The 18,825-nt window shown below is 37.9% G+C and overlaps 1 protein-coding gene across 2 annotated transcripts in view; it reads right to left on the bottom strand.

Annotated features, from left to right (window-relative positions):
* Window positions 1-18,825, bottom strand: part of Disp1 (dispatched homolog 1 (Drosophila)) — a 122,436-nt gene that overhangs the window by 36,790 nt on the left and 66,821 nt on the right. For both annotated transcript variants that reach the window (XM_013014972.1, XM_013014971.1), the window contains one exon: window positions 14,525-15,050. In XM_013014972.1, the coding sequence (XP_012870426.1) occupies window positions 14,525-15,033 (509 nt within the window). In that variant the 5' untranslated portion in view covers window positions 15,034-15,050. The remainder of the gene's footprint in view (window positions 1-14,524; window positions 15,051-18,825) is intronic.

Here is an 18,825-nt window from a genome sequence, read left to right as displayed (position 1 = left end):
ATGAAGCCCTGGGTTGGATTCCTCAGCACCACATAAGCAGAAAAAAAAAAAGCTGGAAGTGGCACTGTGGCTCAAGTGGTGGAGCACTAGCCTTGAGCTGAGGGACAGCGCCCAGGCCCAGAGTTCAGGCCCCACGACCAGACCAAAAAAAAAAAAAAGAAATTTTAGGATGGGGTCTTGGAGACTTGGAGAGTGGGGCCTTCAGTAAAAGGCATAGACGTGAAACATACAGTTCAGTGGATATTCACATATTTATGCATTTATGTAATCACCATTTGGTGGCTACATTTGGTTCAAGATATATATCAATATCCCGGAGTCCTTTGTACCTCTTCCCAACTAATATTCATATCATTCCTCCAGATATAATCAGCCTAAGGCTTTTATTGCCAGAGGTTAGCTTTGGCTAACACATTAAAAGTTTAAGTAGAACTTTAGATAATTAAAATTCAGATTAGTTTAAAATAGGAAAATACATAAAGTGAAGTGTTGGCAATATTTTCAAGGAAAGACCCAATTGATACTTTCTCTTGTAGTTGTAGCAAGATCTATCCAAATGACTCATAGGACATAGATCTAGGGGGCTGGGTATGGTGGTGCACACCCATAATCCAGCTATGTAGGAGGCACAGGTAGGAGGAGGATCACTGTTTGGGAGAGCCCCAGGCAAAAATGTGAGACCCTATTTGAAAAATATGTAAAGCCAAAAAAAAGGGGAGGGGGCTGTGAGTGTGGTTTAAGTAGCAGAATACTTTCCTACCTACTGAGAATAAGGCCCTCATTTAACCTTCATCACTGGTTTGAAAGAACAACACAGAAAGAGAAGGACAAAATGCAGCAACGTTATTCATTGGACACTATGTTGAAAATGAACTATACAACTTGTGGGTAGGGATGAAGGAAAAACTGGGACAGAGCAAGGGAAGGGGATGACATTGTCAAGAAATGTATTCAGACTTATGTAACCGCAACCCCCTTGGTACATCACCTTTATAGTAACAATAAACATTTTTAAAGGGCATGGATCTTGATCCAAGATCTTGATATTGTCTACATTTAAAGTGAAATTTTATTTAGTTGCTAGTGCACTCAGAACCCACTGTGTGTCCCACTCTAGCTAAGGTGCTTAAGTGTAACATGGACATGACACAAACATGCTGTAGAGTTAGGGAGTTTCCTCAGAGTCTAGAGGAGGCAACGGTATCAGGATGCTGCCTACATAATCAAAAAATTACCACGGCAGCCTAAGACATGTCACTTGTTTCCTCATGATTACTTTTGTGATCAGTGTGACTTTGGTTCTATGATCACTAGAGTGAACCTGCCTACTACATAGTAAGCATTTGATAATTATTTCTTGAACTACTGCTGAAACTAAGTTATAGCAAAAAAAGCAACAATAAAACCCAATTCTTTAATATTCACAGAGATGTTATTAAGAAGGAAGTTTCCAGTCAGAGAGACCAGGACTCTATATATACCATTTTCTATTGAATGAATATTGCACTATTCAACTTTTTCAGAGCTTGGTTTCTTCTTATATAATGGAAATGACAATAGTAGCACTGAATTCCTTGGGTTGTTTTCAAGATTAAACTGGAAAATGCATGTAAAATATAATACCATGCCTGGATGTCTTGCTGTCATTATAAATTTTAATTACAGTTTAATGCCATTTCAGTTAACTTTCTTCACTCAGGACATAAGTACAGTTCATGACAAAGTGTCATCTCATAAATTTTAAGAGATCTTTAAACTCAGGCCATCATCATATATTATTTGGCGACATTTTTAAGTAACAATAAAATGTATTAAAAACCTAGAAAGGTCATGCTATTAAAAAATCACAAATTACATGAGATTCATATGCCATAGAATATAAAAGTTTGAATATTAAGTAACCTAAATTAAAATGTTGAGGTAAAACTAAATATTTCTGTTTACATGATTAGATACATAATAAACATAAAAGTCATTTATAGCTGATAATTTCTCATGTAAAACTGATATATTTATAAGTGACAAAAAATATTGCTTCAAAATGTTCATTAATGTCAATTTTGAAATGGGATACTTTAAACAGTTCTACTTAAAGATAATCAAATAAAACTAATCAACAACCAAATATGTTTGTTCAATTTGTTTTTCTCAATATCTATCCAGACCCACAATTCTGACCATCTCTACCTTTAATAGACACTATCTATGTGTTAGAGGACTGGATGGATGACTTGCCTAACCATGCATGAGGCCCTCAGTTCAAACTCCAGTACTGACTAAAAAAAAAAAAAAAGTTAATGTCTAACTTAAAACATGGAAGTATGAATTCTCTTTAAACAGATAGGAATATGCCAATCTAAAGCAGACAATAAAAAATGTTTTAACATGATTAGTAACTGCTTAGAGCTTGCATGTATCTTTATCTCTTAATAGTTTGTGGATAATAATCATTAATAAGGCAGTCTGACTGCAGAATTCCCTCTGTTGTGTCTTACTGCATCTATTTTAAAACCCACTCGAGCATTTAATGGATACTAATTAGCTAAAAAGAAACCTTGCTTCCAATTTAGCTATTAAATAATTTGCAGTTTTCTACTAAAGACATGAGGAATATTGCTGAGAAGATACAATAAAAGACCACAGAAAACAATGGCAGAAATGTGCAGTGTGCACATACTTACAAATCCCCATGGCAACGCCACCAAAACTTCCTGGCGAAAGACAAATACCTAAAAGTTAAGGATGTCTACTTGATGGAAATGCCACAGAGTAATACTGCACGCTTATGGGATCTGTTCCAAAGGAAAAACACTTTGTATGTAATGTACATGATGTCTGCCTATCCCCCACACACTCAAAACTACTCCAAGAGCTGTAACAAATCAGACTGGGACAGCTTCACTTTCCATTTAGCTTAATAAGAAACTTTTCTTTTATTAGTTGAGAGTGGCCCTAAGCAGCAGGCAAGAAATGATGCTATTGGTTATTTTGAGTCAACAAGGGAAGAATCGTGTGTACAAAACAGAGTGGGGATAACAGGGACTGAGGGTCTCAAGGTGCCATTTCCTATTAACTATTTTTCCTACAGATGTGTTCATCCCAAGGCCTTGCTAGATCAATAGTTAAAAGGTGGCTATTCTGCTGTTGGTTGAAAGGTGAGAAAGGCAGGGCATGGGAAATTCATTTTCAAACATGTTTTGTCTCTGCCAGTTATAGGGTAAAAAGGCACTATAAAAGGTCAAATTACCACATGGCTCTTGGTCCCACAATATACATTCCTGAAGGGAACTCTAAGAATGTCTTTTTTTCTTTCTTTCTTCCTCTCTCTGTCTTTCTTTCTCTCTTTCTTTCTTTCTCTCTTTCTTTCTTTCTCTCTCTCTCTCTCTCTTTTTCTTCTTTCTTGGAGGGGGCAGCAGTATAGAAATATCACTAAACAATTAAACTTCTGAAAGGGACAATTGATTAATTAAAATATTTAAAGTATTTTAAGGGATTGAAAAGCAGCTTTAATTTTTAAAGAAATCTTCCTTAACCTATGAAGTTAAACTTGCATGGTTTTAGTTGGAGGTTACAAAGTAAACAACTCAGTGTTTTACAGTTTAAGATTACACTGAATTATAAAGTACTTACCATTAAACTCAAGCCTTTCCATGCCAGAATGTTGCTGTGAGCCCTGTACAAAACATACTTAATGAGAATATAATACATAGGTTCTTAATAATATGTGAATAATAATCATTAATAAGAGATCCAAAAAAAGCCCATAAGGAGGCCAGAAAAGCCTTATTAAACTTAACTAACTTAAGAACATGGAGTGCTGGAATGGATTCTACCCAGCTCAAGTCAAAACCCTCACCAGTCTCAAAGGTTACTCACTGAACATTTTAAGCTTTGGTAGGAGGAGGCCATGAGTAAAGAAGTAGGAAAAAAAGTATAATTTGGAGCTCAATATAGAGTCTAACTCTATTAGAGGGAAACTCTATAACAATTAAATCATAGTTAAAACCCTTTCTTAAGGGTTATTTTATAAAGATGTAGTTTTAGTTTCTGGTAATGTATTGGGTCACTGCTGGCAGCTCAAAAACAAAGTTTCAGACTAAGACTTAAAACCCCACAATATTTAGTATTAGCTAGGAGAAAAAAAAAAAAAGGAAGTGGACACAAAGACCATCATTTCTTGGTAAAACTTCTCATCTGCAAGTAAATCCCACTACTAGCTAGAGCAATCTCCTTCACGGAGGCCTCGGTGTTTGGGGTCAGGAGCCGCTTCTCCCTGAGCTACTCTTTCTTCCCTCCCCTATAAAACACACTCCACTCTTGAAGGAAAACTTTTAAAGCCATGTCAAGGAAGTTGGGGAAAGGAAAGGTTTCTGAGCAGAGAGGCAACATAATAAAAGCAGTGTGTGTTGGAAAGAGGAGGTGGGCACGCCCAGGTGACCACAGACACACAAATTGGGTCCAACGGAATGAATGGGCTTACGTGTCTATCTTTGCTTTCTACAAGACACAACAAGATAGTACACTACACTACAACACAGTATACTGCTTGCATTCCTATAGAAAACATCATAGTTAAACCTCAAACTACTGGTAAGTAGCAGAGCCCCTGTAACCCAAATATGGGAAAGAAACTGACGTATTGTAAATGAATTGGCAAATTCATTTACAATATGGATCAAGTCTGGTTTTGAATTCTCAATTTATTCTGCTTTCCAAATAAAAAAAACATAAATGAACAATTCCTCCAATAATTTTGTAATATACTGATCATTCATAATGTCACTTACTCTAAATTAGTAAACATCCAAGAGGCAGCCAGCATTGACAAAAAAGGTTATTTACACGCTGGCTCTCTCTGGTGTCCACAGTCCCTTGTGCCATCCACACCTTTCCACTAAAAGTTAGGGATCTAAAAATCAAATATAAAAGAAGCCCAAATACTATGGGAGTAGTAGACTGTATGTCTGTCTTTCACTCCTTTTCATCAGTGAGGCTATGTTTCTTTTTTTTTTTTTTGGTTTGTTTTTTAAAGTCAGGAACAAGTATATTTGGGGTGTGAAGATTAAAGGAGAGGAAGTTATATTCCAAAGACAGATCAAACAACAATAATTTAGTAGTAGAATCCTTTTACACCTCTTCCCACTATCTGGGAAACATCTAACTATGTGTGTTACACCAGACAGCCTGATTCTCATTATCAAATTATCATAGCATAAAATTGAGCTCTCCATAAGAAAAGCTTGACTGATATGAATTATCTAGTTGGTTTATTCAACAATTTATTTCTAAATATTTATAAAAGACTAGACATCTTGCTAGGCCCTGAAGATTCAAAACAGTGTGGAAAAAATGGTTTAACAAGCTTAAGACAGTATCTGTGAACCAAAGAATTATATAGAGCTATATAATTATGCTGTACATGAAGTAGTTGATATACTTCTTTCTGATGATTACACAAAATCCAGAAACCATTTGGGAGAGTAATCTTCGACTAGCTATGGCATATTGTCTTTCAAAGGTGGAATAAGATGAATGTCCCGACAGACTCCAGACAAGGGAGACAGCTGCTTTGCCCCCATCCCGGCTGGGGTCCTCCAGGTTTGCTCACATATATCAGGCAGCTGAAACTCTCATCTCCTCAGCCATCCTGTCATCTCCCATGATGCTTCCTCTAAGCTTTTGTATTATTCCATCTCCTCTGAGACACACATATAACATACCCTCTAAACTTTATTTTGTTACAACTGAGAGTAGTTATTTGCCCAAATCATTCTTTTCTTAACTGACTACAAGTTGTGATTGTAGTGATCAATTTAAGTTCATGAAGTGCTTTAAGCATTTAAGTATATGGACTTTTAAACTTAAAACACTTTGAAACTTTTTTCATTCACTCACTAAACAAGTATTTACTGAATTCTGAATAAGCTACTGACACTAGGATATATTTCAGACTCTGAAATACCAAACGGTCAGTTAAATATATGGTTTGGGTTAAAAAAAAAAAAAGACGTACTTTGTACAGTCAGTTTTGCTGAAAAGTATCCCAAAATAATATAGTAACCAAAATTTTCCTGTAAATGTTAAGTTCTATAAATCCTTTAAAATTACACCTAACAATCCACTTAAGTTTGGAAAGAAGTTCCAGTAGGTAACAATGGCCTTTTTCCTGGCATGAGAGAGGTAACTGATCCATAACAATGTCTTTTTTTAATTAAGTTTTACCCTTTGCCAAATATTTTACAGCCTTTCCAAAAGAAAAATATTAACCAAACAGAAAACTTGAACTATTTCTTTTTCTTTTCTTTACTCTCCAGTACCTGCTAAACAACTGGCAGTAATAAGGAAAGGAGGTAATTAAAGATATATTTGCTTCATTCAAAATGTTATGTTAAATGTTATGAAATAAAGAAGGTATTGTTTCTTGAAATTTATTTTAAGGTAACAGATGACTAAGCCTCATATTCTAAAATGTATTATAGACTGTGCAGTGCATTCTGTGAGGCAAAACACTCTAAAATTGGTTCATTTATAACAGACTCTCTAAAAGAAGGCCCCTAATAAAATAGGCCCTCACTCAATCTGACTGCCAAACTGACTTTGGCAAGCAATCTTGGAACATTTTCAATATTATAAACATTATCCTTTTTAGAAAGTTAATTTGACAACTTTAAAAAATGTAAAAATAAATCTTGGTTTCAGTAAAATCAAGATTAAGTCTTACCAGACTTCTTCTAAAATAACTATATAACCATCATAATCAGATTATATAATTTGTATTAAAGTATACAGGCTCTGAGGCTTTGGACTGGAAAGCCTTGTCAACAATCCTTTTTCAACAACCCTCTCCTCCAGTTGTTCTGTAGGCTGATGAGGTGAAGGGTGTAACAAGAATAAAAAAGCATGCATCATGTATTTATTTAAGTAAAACCTTCATTTCTGAACTATATTAACAGGATTAAGCCCAGGCAGTCAAGCATAACAACTCTAGAACTTAAGAGAAGAAAACAAGAGAACCAAACAAGAAAAGAGAGATTAACGTTTGGTGCTAGGCACCATGCTAAGATCAAGACAGCTACCCCTACTTCCATTTTTCATGGAGATGGAATCTAAGACTGAGAGATATTAAATATTTATCTAAGATCAAAAAGTCAATAAATGGCGGAGCCAGAATTCAAATACACTGTATGTCTTCCAAACCCCAGGCTTCCTCTTCACATCATGTAGGAAAGAAAGGAGATAGCATGGAGAAAGGAAAAATGGAGAGTAATAATGTACTACTTACTATTGCTTTGATGAGATAGCTAAGCTTCTACAGGACAGCTGAACTTCTCCACTCTTGAAAAAAAAATTCTGTTTTTACACCTAATCTACTTACAAAAGATCCCAGAAAACTACAAACTAAATAAGCTGATACTCTGGTCTTCTGATGTAAGTCCTGAGATGCAGTGGTTTTTGTGGGAGGCTAACAGTGGCTTCCAGAAGATTTTGAAGGACACTACTTACCTGCTATGTATTGTTTTTCTAATATGGGGATTTAGTCCTTTAGATGTTTGAAGAAAGGGAATTTTCAACTTTTATTATTTCTTGGTTATATAGGCAACAAAATCAAACAATCCCATTAATTAGAATTAAGTTGTTATAAGGTTAAATACTGCTGTTACTCTGCATCATATGAGTTCCACTGCTGTCACTAATGTTCCAAAGGAATCTCAGTTGCTTTACAGAGCCATGAAAAGGTACGCCTGTCCAACAGAACTTTCTGTAATAACAGGAATGATCTTCATCTGCATTGTCTAAGATGGTACCCAGTGACCTGAGGCTGACTATTTAGAATGTTTCTGGGGTGCCTGGACAATTGAATTTTAATGAATGTTACTGAACAACAAAGGTCTAGAGAATGCAATTAAATGGTTCTTTCTTATAAAAGACACCTGTTAACAGTCTTTTTCTGTGAAGTTATATATTTTGTGTGTGTGTGTGTGTGTGTGTGTGTGTTTATATAATGGAGTTGCCATTCAACAATCCAATTTTTTTTTACTGTATTCTCACCCTATTCTTTTCTTCATTTGTCTACCCCGTCCTCTTAACCCCACTCTACCCTTTTTCACACACCTGTTTGCTGGTGTTTATTTTGTTAAGCTATGATCCAGCAGTCTTAAGAGATATAATCATTTAAATCAAGATATAAAGAGAAATTATTATTTCATTATTAAAAACCATTCAATGGCTATAAAAGAGGAGGATATGAATTTATAGTACAGTATATTCTGGCTTTCTTTTGTAATAACATATAACTCTGGCTGTGCCTTTGCAAAAGCACTGGAATTTAAATTCTGTGCTCAGAGGAATACACTTATTCATTAAATTAATATTGATCACACTGAAATCTAAGTGTTGCCTGTTCACATTACTTCTACTTCTACATCTTTGAACTAGGGACCAAGTTTATAGTTTTCACCCATGTCTCCATCACTGAATGTTAAGTATTTACTAACTACTTGCTCAGTTCATGAATAAAAATAACCTTGAATTTCTCTATTCACTGTGCCAACATTTTGGGAAGCATTTGGGTTGCTCCAGATGATTTGGGTCAAGCAAAGATGCTGGGATCTGTGTCATTGCCCAGGTTCATGTACCCAAGCTGACGAAGTGTTTCGAGTGACTTTTTGGATCAACGTTCCTGGCTAAATAAAATATCATCTTCACCAGAGGTAAGAAAGGGAGAGCGTAGGTCACCATAATCCTCAGAGCTGTACTTTTACTTCTAGGTGTTAAAGATTTACACAAAAATCATGAGATCAAATGGTACATTGCATATCTTAATATAACACATGGAGAGCCAGAAGCTGGTGGCTCATACCTGAAATGCTGGCTACTTAAGAGGCTGAAATCTGAGGATCATAGTTCGAAAACAGCTTGGATACACACACACCACTTTACATATACATACACACACACACACACATACATATATATCACATGGGCTCTATTTCCTACTTTTTAAGTACAAGTCCCTTCACAGAAAATAATCTCCTAAGAAGGAACAAAAAAAAAACTGTAAGAAAAGGAATCAGAGAAATCAGTACACAAAGAACTGAAAAAGACAGGGAAAGAGGTGACAAAAATTCTGCAGTTGCCTTGTATGGGATGGTAGGGGCGGTGTTCAGTTATTTTTTAAGTGACTAAGCTAATGCTAGTCTAGTTCCACGATCCCTTCTAGGCCAGACATAATTTTCTACAGCTTTAATTCCTCCAGTGTGCCACAGCAAACATTCTAAGTGACCATCTGTCTATGAAATCACCTTTGGAGAAATAAAAATGCTTTTGGCAGGTAACGTAAAACATCACAGGTTCCCTATAATGCTAATGAGACTATGGTACTGCCAAGTATCATTCATTGAGTCCTCTGTTAAAATCAAGAACATTTCTTTGCAACACCAAATTAAAAGGTAAGTACAGTTTAGATTAGAAATGTTGTATGCTATTTTTGGACTCAAAACTCCTTAGGAATTGCTCAATAATACCATTAGCCTTCCACTTTAATATGGCCATAAGAAGACCCCAAATGAGTAATTCAAAACTTGCTTTAACCAGCACACCTGGCACGTGACTAGTTCCTGAGAGGCATTTTCCAGCTCTCTGGAGGAAAAAGACAGATTATTACTATGCAGCATTTTAGAGAACTTCATTCAGCATGCAGAATTAGGTGTTTGTTTTTGTTTTAAAAAGCTCTCATGTCCATCTGAAATGACCGCTCTCACAATCCCGTTCTCTAACAATCCTGTTCTCTAACAATCCTGTCCTCTTTACCCTTTCTTAACCTATGCTTTTACTGTGTAAGCTTTCTCCTTTCATTTTTCTCCACTTTCCATGTTCTGACTCCTCTAGTCACTTTATTAACTCTGAGTCATACTTCCAGGATTGTGTAAGTTCTATTTTGAGCCAAACCCAAACCTCATCAACCTCATTAATCCTATCTAACTCTGAACTCCTAGAATTCTTTATTGTTTCCTCGCAAAAGAAATATCGTATAACTCAACTTTATTTTGTAAGTTCCCTGGTGGTTTGGTGAACAATTAAACTAAGTTTAGGGAGACATTACTTTCTGTGTTTTAAACTTAACACAACTTTCAATTAGTTATGTTAGTTAATGGCTTAACAGTGGACAGGAGGATAGAAATTTACAAATGAAAAAGTCTGCATATTTCAAATGAAATGTACTTAAAATATTTATATTTGGTGACAATTTGGTGTTAGAACATGATATATAAGATATGATCTTTGCGAACACTCTTAATTTTATCAATTTGAAGATTAAAAGAAGGGCACACTTCAGATAGTATTATACAGAGGAATTTCATTGTTACATTGTGTGTGCATGTGTGCATACATGTGGTGCATGAACTCAGGGCCTGAGCAATGTCCCTGAGTTTTTTTGATCAAGGCTATCAACTCTACCATCTGAGCTACAGTTCTACTTCTGACTTTTTGGTGGTAAATTGGAGGTAAGAGTCTCATGGCTGGGCTCACACCTGTAATCCTAACTACTCAGGAGGCTGAGATCTGAGGATCATTGTTCAAAGCTAGCCTGGGCAGGAAAGTCCTTGAGACTCTTATCTCCAATTAACCACAAGAAAACAGGAAGTGGTGCTGTGGCTCAAGTGATAGAGCGCTTGCCTTGAGCTAAAGAGCTCAGGGACAGTGCCTAGGACTAGAGTCCAAGCCCTATGACCAAAAAAAAAAAAAAAAAGAAAGAAAGAAAGAAAAAGAAAAAGAGTCTCATGGACTTTTGAGTCTGGGATGGTTTCAAACTGTGATCCTTAGATTTCAGCCTTCTGAGTAGCTAGGATTGCGGGCATGAGCCAATGACACCTGAATCATTATTACACTTAAACCTACATCCTCTACTTGATTCCTTAAAACATTCTCTATGGCTTAGTTGCTTTATTAAAACAAAATAAAAAAAACACAAACAGGCAAGTTCATTTGCAATGTAGGTGCAACTAGCAAAAATAACTGAAAGCACTGAAATCCCTCTACAGTAAGGCCAATCTTCATGTAGTACTTTACATTAATGTGAAACCATAGACCTCAAAACATTAACCATACTGCACTACTGCTCTATCCATTCCCACATTGGTTAGCATTGTGGATATCTTACTGGTTGGTGAAAGAGAGTAACAGGCCCAGTGCCTTGTCATCTCATGACATGATTCTGCAAATAAACACTTGCCTGACTTAGTCCAAATGCTCCAGTATTCCTTTTAGGTAACACCTAGCAGTATCATTGTCCTCAAGGTAATAATCATATATTAGCCAGAATCCTCCATCTTTCAAGGAAGCTCAAGGAACAGTATTTCTAAATGGCTGTACATTCTGTTTTAATAGCATGCATGACTGCATTCCACTTCCCATTTTAGTGAATGATATCAGGAACACCTCAGGGCAACACCTAGGGATTTGTTACTGTGGTGCCCAGTGCCCTTCAGGACTTGATCCCAGCATACCTTTCTTCTTCCTACTATTCTCTCTTCCATTGCATTCTAGCTATTTTGGACCCTGCTAGAGTTGTGTTTACATTACCTTATAAGTCTTTGCTCCCAGAATTTTCAAGATACTTGCTTGCATTCTCACCACTTATGTAATTTCTATTCATTTTCAACTTCGGTAGCACTATCATAATATCCTAGCAGCCCATTTGATTTACTGATTGCTATCAGTTTGCAAGCCCATGAAAGCAAAAAATAAACCTCAACCTGTCTAGAATGACATCATTGGTGCCTGGCACATACCAGTACTCAATAAATATTGTTAGTTATATGAATAAATGCAGAAGATAGGAAAGTCTTGAAATGTAAAGTATGTGATACATAAAATTGGAATATACCATTCTTTTACAAGTACCTTTATATATAATTTTATGTCTGTAACAGGCTCAATTTTTCTTCATCATATTCTATTTTTCTCAATGGACAAATATGGCATCTTATCTACATTTTTCTGTCAAATTAAATAATGATAACATCTTTATTTCTCCTTTTAAAATATGAACATCCCGTATTCAGTCACAGCCTTTACTTCTGATTAACTTTAATTGGGTCTCATTTCCCATTTAAATAACACTCTTGTTCCATGAGGCAAATAGCTTTTCATCATTTTTTTCTGCTCAGTTATATCCAAAACAAATTATGCAGCGAAAAGTATATGAAGCCAGCGATGAGGCCCAAAGTTGACCATGATGGCTGAGGCCCCAGGGCCAATGGTGAGTTCACTTGCCAATTACTTGGATTTTTAATGCTATACTACTGAGAGAGAGAGAGAGAGAGAGTTTCCCATTCCTTTTGAATTAGATCACTTAGAAATCCTGGCATAACCTGGCAGACTGAAAGAATTGGTTATTTGCCCAATTAAAAAGTTTTAATACTTTAAAACATTTTATAACTTTTTATTCATATGGTTCAGCTTCAAAATATAGAACTATCTCACCTCACCCTGTGGAACCATATGATTTATGATCCAAACATATAAATTCTTATGATTGTATAATTTTCTTTTCTTTTTTAATAAGTTTTTTTATTGTGAAAATACCGTATGATTGTATAATTTTCTAACCAACTACTTACACAGTTAAATTAAAAGTGAAAAAATGTCTAAAACTGGTCAGGCAGCCCAGTGCTGCCAAAAGAATCATGTAAAGGAGGCTTTGGTGAATTTCTTATCATAGTTCTGGAACTATGAAGCTCTCAAGTTCAATATGGAAATATATTCAGAGATTCCTCTCTTTCTCTCTCTTTTTCCATCTTCTTCTTTAAACTGATTCTTTCTCTCTAAAAAGAGTAAAGCAAGATCATCTCAAAAGTGTACAAAACCCAATACAGGTAAAAAGTGTCACTTTCTGGATCTGAATTTGCCACATGCATACAGTGGCTTACTACTCAGCAATAAAAACAAAAATAAAAATAAAAACTCATCCAACAATTGGGTGAGTCTTTCCTGAGCTAAAATTGTCTGACATAAAAGAATACATGCTGTATGAACATATATGTATGAAGTTCTAGGAGTAGGCAAGACAAGTCAGTGGTACTAGAACTCCAAAAAGTGATGGCCTCTGGTGCAAGGAGAGGAAATATAGAAGGGAACTTCCTGAAGTGATGGAAACATTCAATATAAGACTAAGAGGTAGGGCTGGGAAGGTGGGCCACTGGTAGAGCGCTTGCCTTGCATGCCTGAGGCCCTGGGTTCGATTCCTCAGCACCACATAAGAAAAAAGCAAAAGACCGGAAGTGGTGTTGTGGCTCAAGTGGTAGAGCACTAGCCTTGAGCTGAAGAGCTGAGGGACAGTGCCCAGGCCCAGAGTTCAGGCCCACAACTGGATCCCCCCCACCCAAAAAAAAAGACTAAGAGGTAGATTACAGTCATGTACATGTCAAGACCACCAACTTCCAAACTTCACATCTGTATGTAAATGATGCCTTAGTTTTAAAAAGAATGGTATTCGTGCTGGGCACCAGTGGCTCTTGCCTATAATTCTAACTACTCAGGAGGCTGAGATCTTGAGCATTATAGTTCAAAGCCAGATGGGACAAGAAAGTCTGTGAGAATCTTTATCTCCAATTAACCACCAAAAAAAGCAGGAAGTGGAGCTGTGATTCAAGTACTAGAGCACTCAGGGACAGTACCTGACCAGTACACACACACACACACACACACACACACACCAGTACACACACACACACACACACCAGTACACACACACACACCAGTACACACACACACACAGTGTGCGCCACGTGCTCTTCTTGTACTTCATTTACAATGTTTTTTTTTCATTAATGATGTGAAATACATGGACTCTACAAAGTATTTAGTATGTTATAAAACATACTTTGCTTGCTGTAATGGTAAGCCTTTTCTGTACAAAGTGAATGGGAAAAACACATTTGAAAGAAACTATGATCTGAGGTAGGGAAAAGGACTCATATGTTTTTCTAATGTTTCATTTTTTGAAGTCCTGTGCTACAGATTTATGGTTTCATTTGCTATTAAAGAAATTGTTACTTTCATCTCATTACAAGGAATTTCACTGTCACCCGAACCCTATGGATAGAGATTGCAAGGACAGCCATAAAGAAGCATAAGAAAGCAGCTTGCTTTACACTTCATTTTCATAAAGGCTGACCACTATAAATAACACAATGAAGGTTTCCTATTAGATAGCTTATTGCCAATATAGCTTCAATAGTAGAAATTTCTAGCAACACCACTTTTTACTTCACAAAAGGTCTATCAGGAATTCCTAACCAGTCTACAGACCAGGAAAAGTGAACAGAGTTTAACTGACTAGGAAGTCTATGGACCTATCATTTAATTTTCATTTTAATAGGCTCATACTATCCACAAAATAAACACTCTCATTTGCTTCTTTCTTAAGATATCTTCCCCATTTTGGGGAAATAAGTAGACCAGTCACAGCCATGTAGAATTCGTTGAATGCTAAAAGTCAGCAAAACTTTAGCACACTCACCTGATGTTGGCTATGTGCTGCTGCACAGGCTGATGCTGGAAATGGTCAGGCCACGGATGGTGCAGGCAGAAGGATGGCGAAGGCTGAAGACAGCACGCAGCCTGATACACAGGTGAATGGTTTGGACATAAAGATGCAGAATATTCGGAGTGTGGCTGCATGCAACACGAGGTCAAAGCAGAGGGTGTTGCAGGGCCAGCCTCGGGATGGCACTCTTGGTGATTGTTATGGCTGGTCAAAGGGTGATGGTATGGGCAAGGATGGCAGCATTGGGATAACACCTGATGCGTTCTTTGGTTGTCTAAAGGCAGGAAGGATGACTTAACTGTGCCATTAAGCTGCAGGCATCCATTTGGACTCACTTTTGTTCTTGGTACTTCTTTGGGTGTGAGCTGCTGGGCTGCAAGGTCTCCATCACAGGGGGTGAGGGGACTAAGGTTGGTGGCACTGGTTGTGATGCTGCCATTGCTCATAACCACAAAGTCGTTGTTCACATTGCTCATGGCCATGCTCCACTTTCTTGGCTCTACAAAAGAAAATAACAGAATAGTACCAGCTACAAGAAGGCAAGCAATAACGATATCTGAATACAGCTCTTTGGAATGAGGGTTCTGTGGAAGTTGTGAGAGCGGAGGGCACCCAGCTGCACCTGTGATGGAACAGCCAACACACAGGCACAGTTCTTCTTTCCTTCAGCTACATACATTATGCACATAACCCCCACTAAGTACTCTTCTCCTACCTCTCCTCTCCATGCCTTTTTTCTCTTCCCATCTTAGATGGATGTGCAAGAACTCATTCAGAAATAGAACATCATGGGGCTGGGAAGGTGGCTCAGTGGTAGAGAGCTTGCCCTGCACGCATGAGGCCCTGGGTTCGATTCCCCAGCACCACATAAGAAAAAAGAAAAAAGCTGGAAGTGGCTCTGTGGCTCAAGTGGTAGAGCGCTAGCCTAGAGCTGAGGGACAGTGCCTAGGCCCAGAGTTCAGGCCCCATGACCGGACCAAAAAAAGAAAGAAAGAAAGAAATAGAACATCATGGAAAGTGAGCAGATAACATCATCCTTCATTTCTTCAACAACCCTCTGCTTGGGCATTCTGATTTAGGAGTGACAGGTAAAAGGAAGGACTACTCTGAGGGCAATCTTAATGTTTCATATCTTAGGAAAATTAATCTCAAGAACATAAGATTTTCCTCTCACTTAAGTCTCAGAAGAATAATTAAGAATAAATAAGCTGGGCACTGGTACCTGTAATCCTAGCTACTCAGGAAGTTGAAATCTGAGGATCACAGTTCAAAGCCAGCCCTGGCAGGAAAGTCTGTGAGACTTTTATCTCCAATCAACCACCAAAAAAATCAGAAGTAGCACTGTGGTCCAAAGTGGTAGAGCACTAGCTTTGGGTGAAAAAGCTCAGGGACAGTGCTTAGGCCCTGAGTACAAGCCCCATGACTGACAAAAAAAAAGGAAATAAAAACTTGTCAGCTAAGAATGTAGAAGTTTCATCCTATAATCAATGATTATCATCCTAAAAAAATTAGTAAGTAGGCATCATATTGTCCATACACTTATTGTTTTATATATGAAAGCGTTTTTTGTTGTTGTTGTTTCCTATTGGTCGTGGAGCCTGAACTCTGGGCATGGGCTCTCTATCCCTGAGCTCTAAAGCTCAAGGTTAGCACTCTACCACTTGAACCATGATGCCACTTCCGGCTTTTTCTGCTTATGTGGTGCTGAGGAATCAAACCCAGGGCCACCGTCCCAGCCCCTAATGAAAATTTTTCTCTTATATTTTTTTCCCACCACCAAAGGGTTCAGGCCTTCAATATGCTCAAACTTTTACAGGTTCAAATTATCCATATCATATTTCCCCACTCAGTAACCAACAGCAAAACCTAAAAAACCTCCTCTATCTCTCTTAGCCCACTTCATCACCCTAAACATCAAACATGTAAAATCTAGGAATTTGTAGGAAAAATAAGTTATTTAACCTATACATGAAGGCCAACAAGAACAAAAGAAAAATTTTCCTTGGTTTACTCATCTTTTGAACATGGTGTTTGTCTAAGCAGAAAGAAAGGAGAAATCCCCATTTATTCTCTTCTCAACTCTGGTGGGCATAAAGCAGCTAAATAAATTATCTCTCTTTAGTCTCAAATCCATTGTAATCTAACCTGGGTCAGTACACGAGGAAGAGACCTGTGTACATTTTAACCCACTGTATCAAATACTAAACAGGCATTTCTAAGCAGAACATTCAAAAAGAAGGTATAAAGCTTCCATCTGAATCTCGGTACCCAGAAGATACTCATTGTACAATAATGCAAATTTTGAATCTCTCTGTCTCTCTCTGTCTCTGTCTGTCTCTGTCTCTCTGTCTGTCTCTGTCTCTCTCCGTCTCTGTCTCTTTGTCTGTCTCTCTGTCTCTCTCTCTCTCTCTCACACACACACAGTGAGTTAAATAAATATATGATAAGAAATAGAGGAATTAACCTGGGTGCTGGTGGCTTATCCCTGTAAGCCTAGCTACTCAGGAGGTTGAGCTCTGAGGAGGACAGTTTAAAGCTAGCCCAGGAAGGTAAGTCTGGAAGACCTGTCTCCAATTAACCAGCAATAAGCTGGAAATGAAGCTGTAGCTCAAGTGGTAGAATGCTAGCCTGAGCAAAAAAGCTAAGAGACAGTGCCTAGAATCTGAGTTCAAGCCCCAGCACCAGCACACACACACACACACACACACACACACACACACCAAATTGATGTTACTTATCAGTCTTCAGTTACATTTTACTTAGTTAATTTTATTAGCATAAATTAATTGCACAAGGGAGTTTCATTGTGATTATATACAATGTTTATAGATCAACCTTACCCTCTCTATTACTATCTTATCCCACTTCCCATTCTTAAAACAATTTCAACAGGTTCAATGGGTCTACCTTCATACATGCAAACAAACTACTTCAATTATAATCACCCTCATACAATCTTTTCTAATGTTCAATGAGAGGAATATTGGATTGTAGTGCCTACAGTAGTTCTTGATTTCTTAAGATCACTTTTTTTCATCATAAAGGTGATATATAGAGGAGTTGCAGTTACATAAGTCTGGAGCACATTTCTTTTGAAGAGTGTCACCTCTTCCATCATTTTCTCCCAGTTTTTTTCCCTCCTGACGCCCCTCCCCAAGAAGTTGTATAGTTCATTTTCAACAATGTGTCTACTGAGTATCACTGCTGAATAAGTTCATAAGATCACTTTTGAGTCCAAATAACCAGTATAATACTCAGATGCTATACTCAACACACAATGGAAGTTAAACTACTCTGTCAATCAAAAGAGGCAGGACAGGAATACCAACAGCAAGAGGAATTTAAGAGGAAGAGGCACAAACTCTAGGCCTTCTTTCAGCATTATTGATTCTGGCCTACCATCTCAGCAATAAGCTCACTGGAGCATTTGTTCATTGAAGGTTATATCTTGTTACTGACAAAAAGATGAGCTGTATTCTAATGCTCTGGAAACTATAAACCATAAAAGGCATTTTAAAAAGTAACTAGATAATGTAGGAAGTAATCAATAGATGAGGTCAATGAAATAATTTCACAGCATTAGAAACTTGCACTGTAGTGGGACGCCAGTGGCTCACACTGTTAACTGTAGCTACTCAGGAAGCTGAGATCTGAGGATTGCGTTTTGAAGCCAACACAGGCAGGAAAAGTATGTGAGACTTTTATCTCCAATAAACTATTCACAAAAAGCAAAAAGTAGGGAGACGGCGGAAGGTGGCGGAGGAGAAGCTGGAATCTGAACAAGCTCTCGCATAGAAAGCAGTTTTAGAGTTCCAGTGAACAGTCCTAAGCCAGAGAATCACACCAAGTGTGCCATCTCAGGACAGAGAGTTAGACAAGAGAGGGAAGCCAAGGCAAAAAAGACACATCTGAGCGCTCACCAGCAGCCGCCGCGGTGGCGGCGGCGGCGGCGGCGGCTGCAGCAGGGTTGCAAGTGGCGGAGACCGCAGCCATACCTGAGCGCTCACACAGAGAGTCCGGGACAAAGGAGCCAGACACAGAGGGCGAGTGGATTCTACTCAACACCAGCAAGAACCAACAAGGAGCGGACATCTTCATCCTGCAGTTTGCAGACCAGAGACAACCCAGGATCCAAGAAGCCCGACGTCCTCACTCCCTCTCAGGGAGCAGTGGAGGGAAGGCCACCCCTCCCCCCACAGCACCGGTGATCTCCATCTTGGATACCGACAAAGCTCGGAGGAGCTGCCAGCTCCAACTCAGGCCTTGGAATAAAA

The sequence above is a fragment of the Dipodomys ordii genome, unplaced genomic scaffold (assembly GCF_000151885.1).
Source record: "Dipodomys ordii isolate 6190 unplaced genomic scaffold, Dord_2.0 Scaffold26, whole genome shotgun sequence".
In the NCBI taxonomy this organism is placed as follows: Eukaryota; Metazoa; Chordata; class Mammalia; order Rodentia; family Heteromyidae; genus Dipodomys; species Dipodomys ordii.
The sequence above is the reverse complement of the archived record's forward strand: the minus strand, read 5'-3'. Positions and strand labels throughout refer to the sequence as shown.